The sequence below is a fragment of the Hippocampus comes genome, unplaced genomic scaffold (genome assembly GCF_001891065.2).
Source record: "Hippocampus comes isolate QL1 unplaced genomic scaffold, H_comes_QL1_v1.1 scaffold92, whole genome shotgun sequence".
Taxonomy (NCBI): domain Eukaryota; kingdom Metazoa; phylum Chordata; class Actinopteri; order Syngnathiformes; family Syngnathidae; genus Hippocampus; species Hippocampus comes.
Genome location: NW_017805379.1, coordinates 749,601 through 753,784, shown reverse-complemented (window position 1 = coordinate 753,784; position 4,184 = coordinate 749,601). Strand labels below are relative to the sequence as shown.

At 42.8% G+C, this 4,184-nt stretch overlaps 1 protein-coding gene across 2 annotated transcripts in view; it reads right to left on the bottom strand.

Annotated features, from left to right (window-relative positions):
- dph6 (diphthamine biosynthesis 6) overlaps positions 1–4,184 on the bottom strand; it is a 66,243-nt gene that overhangs the window by 27,935 nt on the left and 34,124 nt on the right. Inside the window, exons 10-12 of one of the 2 annotated variants that reach the window (XM_019872630.1) lie at positions 3,640–3,777; positions 554–683; positions 312–486 (exon numbers count right to left, since the gene is read on the bottom strand). In XM_019872630.1, coding sequence (XP_019728189.1) covers positions 312–486; positions 554–683; positions 3,640–3,777 — 443 coding nt within the window. Of the gene's footprint in view, positions 1–311; positions 487–553; positions 684–2,448; positions 2,686–3,639; positions 3,778–4,184 lie in introns of those variants that run through there. The other variant, XM_019872631.1, reaches the window with a different exon arrangement.

Sequence of the window (4,184 nt, the reverse complement as noted above, 5' to 3'; positions counted from 1 at the left end):
TTTTTTCCCAATTAATTGTAGTCTGAAATATGAATCATATTACTTTAAAAAAATATTTTGAGATAAAATAAAATAGGAATCACAAACTTTCGAGCTACATGCTTTCTGCTGGACAGTAACAATCACCAAAACTATTACATTATATTTTACATTCTCAAATGGTGGCTAAGTGTAACTTCCAGGCAGCCACACGACCTGTGTGCCTCCGTTTTTAAATGCAATTTTAATAATCCCAAAAGCCCATTCAACTACCACAACACACCATCCGAACCACATTTTCTCAAAGTGTGGTCAAAGTGCAGCCTTCTTACCCTAAGGGCTTGACTGTAGGGCCCTATGTTGGCAGGGGCCCAGTGAGACAGACTCTGCACGTGCAGCGCTTCTCTCCGATGAAAGCAATCCTCCGTGGCGGGCTCTGTCCACTTATGGAGGAGACAGTCCATCTGCAGCAGATGGCCAGCAGGCAGCGAGGCCTGGACACATACCCTGGATGGCAAAAAGGAGTGTTTTACAACAACCACTTTGAATAAGATGTGGTTCATTGTGTTTGTACCTGGCAGGAGGGTTGGTGGCAAAGTGGTTTTTATAGACACCATTGAGTGGACCAAAGTCCTCCATGTTCCTCACATACATGTGAACAAGGACAATGTCCATCATGCTCCAGCCTCTGGCATCCAGCTGACCTGGACGCACGGAGCAGCAGTGTGAATCATCATTATGAAAGTTAACAGCCTATACGCAAAAAAACCCAAAAAACTATACATTTGTACCTATTTGTTTAGATACGTGCCTTAATAAACAGCATTTTTTTTTCAACTTGAAGAAAATTATTGACTGTTGTTTTGTGGATAGGTATGTTGAGGTATGTTTATTCCTGAACAGTGAATAAGTTATCTCTCTAAATGGCTCTATGGCTTTGTTATTTTTAGTCAAAATTTAGGAGAAAATATTTTCGAAAATGTGCGGCCTGGTGGTCCAGTGGTTAGTACGTCGACCTCACAGTGCAGAGGTACCGGGTTCAATTCCAACTCCGGCCTCCCTTGTGTGGAGTTTGCATGTTCTCCCCAGGCCTGCGTGGGTTTTCTCCGGGAACTCCGGTCTCCTCCCACATTCCAAAAAACATGCAACACTCAAAATTGTCCCTGGGTGTGAGTGTGAGCGCGGATGGTTGTTCGTCTCTGTGTGCCCTGCGATTGGCTGGCAACCGGTTCAGGGTGTCCCCCGCCTGCTGCCCGGAGGCGGCTGAGATGGGCTCTGGCACACCCCACGACCCTTGTGAGGATAAAGCGGATCGGAAAATGGATGGATATTTTCGAAAAAATATGACAGACATTTTCATAGTCACTGTTCAACAAAAAATGCATCTTTTTCTTTTTTGAAAGTGCAAAAGATTGGAAGGTTTTAATTTTCATCCCAAAAAACAAAGTTTATGAGGTAAATTTATAAAAGGGGGGTGGGGGATGATACTGTACATGTTTTTTACTGAATAGTGATAATAAGTAAATATGTTACCAAAAGGTTTGTTTAAACACACACACACAGACACACACAAATATGTTACCAAAAGGTTTGTTTAAACACACACAGACACACAAACATGCACATACACACACATTTTAGAAAAGTTAAATTTAATATGTCAGACAAATTTGACTGCTATCACGATTCCATTAAAAAAAAGCAAGTCTAAAATTTGATTAGATTTTTTTTTAGTGCCAATTTTGTGAATTACTTCCCTTTCTTCAGAAAAAAAGAAACATTTTTGTTGATTCTTGATGGAGATGTTTATGAAGGGGAAATGTAGACATTTATTGACTCGGCAGCAACAAAAACAACAACAAAACAACTTGGTCAGTTTAAGGAATTCGGTTTGAAGATTTGCTCAGACAATGCGCAAGTATGCATGCTGCAACTTCTTTTTTTTTCTTTTTTGGGTGGATGTGTGGCTCCTCGAGGCAATGCTTAGCAAAAAAAGCCAACCTGTGCATTTGCAAAGCATCAGCTTTGTGCTGAAGATCGTTTTGTTGATGTATTTTTAACACGACTGAAACCTCAGGAAAGCGCTAATGGTGTTTGTCCCTCCCTGTAAGCATGCGCAGCGTGCGTGCGTGTCGAGTGCAAACACAGGCTCAACACAAAAAAAAGCGCTCAAAGCTAAGTCTCCCCTTGCAATCATTTGAAAGAGCTTCAAGTTTGTTTTGCCTTTGCCAACACCACCGTCTCGCACTACTTCATCCTCATACAAAGAGGCCGTTCATTAAATATTAACTTGTTTAATATTGTCTCGACGTTGTGCAGGCAATTCAGCCCAGCACCGCGATAAACATTAAATATGCTTTTCATCTTTCGCTCCTCTTTCTCCATCAAAAAAAAAATAGCAGCAAGAGAGCGAGAGAGAGATAGACTGGAAAAAGCGCTCTCAAAAAAAAAAATAGCAGCAAGAGAGCGAGAGAGAGAGATAGACTGGAAAAAGCGCTCTTTTTAAAACATCTGCAGGGCAACAATGATAACCCCGCCCAACGTGACTGCACTGTCTGGATGCCTGCGTTGAAAAAGCATCTGGCACTGGGGTACATTTGAAGAGCTTGTCCTTGTTTCGTGGCGAGGTCGCTGTTCGCTATTCCGCTCGAGCAGCCGTCGTTGCACATGACACAAGGCCTTGGTCTCCTGCTGTGTTGTCGAGCGCTTTAAACACGGGACAAGACCTCAGTCAGGCTTTGTCACTACACCTTATGCATGCTAACAAAGCCAGAAGAAGGAGAATGGAGAAGCAATGGAGGGGAGAAAGAAATCCACTCGCCCTCAGTGCTTCTGTCAATGTGCAGTCCAAAAAAAATACTCAATGCAACCTTAAAAAGTACCAAAACATATAGCGATAAAAGCATCCCCGGTGCAGTTCCAAACACAAATGGCTTGACAAATGTCTAAGTAGAAAGAAATTCATCCAAGAGGATACAAAGAGGAGCAAGAAAACCATCCGTCACCGCAAACCAGAGACTGTGGAGTATAATACTGCAGTGTCCAAAGCTAAGGAATTGCTGCAAAGTGAGCCCAACTTTAGCACAGAGTTCCTTGTAGTGCTCATAGAAAAGCATCAAGAGCAATTTATTGCTGAAATTTAAAAAAAAAAAAAAAGCGAGGAGACAACATCTATCCAGACTGTGGATAATAACAATACAGTCTACGGAACAAAGGCACATGGACAAGGTGAGCTAACATTAGCATGTGTGCTATACTCGTATAAGTCCCTTGGTGTAGCTTGAGTTAACAGCTTTAGCTCACGGAAAAACGTCAGTAGCGGGTACCACAATGGTGCCTTTAACTTACTGAGTGAGTACGTTGGTACCTCCAAATAATTCGTATTCATTGAAATGAATGGAAATCAAGTACGGACTGGAACATGGCAGCATTCACATCTAACGGGGTTAGCTAACATTGGCATGTGTGTTTAATTTGGACATTTCTAGGCATCCTAAAAATGTCACAATGGCGCAACAATGACAAATCCACCCAACCAATGAGACATTGCGGTTTACGTGACCAGATACGAAAAATAGCGCTTCGGCATACCTTGTTTTGCAAACAGAAATGTGCCAATGGAGAGAGATAGATACGCACTTATTCTGGTTCTTTGCTTACTTTTCAAGAGTACAAAAGCTGCTGCAGTCTGGCCCTGGATTCCGGGGTCTTGGCTTAGCAACCCGTTGATACCAGAAATCCACTGATAACCCCGAGAAGTTCTGGAGGAGCAAGACGGAGGCATATCTGCGGGGAGTGCTGTAAATATGGAGGAGGAGGAGAGGGTGAGCAGGTTTGCAATCGAGTCCAATTTAGAGACAATCAGAAAATCAGGCCTTTGCTGACCATAATGATGGAAAAGTTGACCTAATTTTTAGTATCTGTGTATGGTAGCATTTTTGTCACAGGTTAAGAAGCGTGTGGTTCTTTGTGGCCCAAAAAAATGGTGCCCGCCTGCAGCATTGAAGTTGCCCACCTCTGGTGTAAGTTTTATTTTTCTTTACAACCTTTACGTGTGCTGTGCAGGAGGTAGTCCATGTATATATGCATAGAGGCGATAGAAATGCAACGACTGTCAAGCAGTCACTCAAACATGGAGGCATTGCCACGCACAAGACACAGATCCGCGGCACGCACAAGGATATCATGTGACTAGCCCCCCCCCC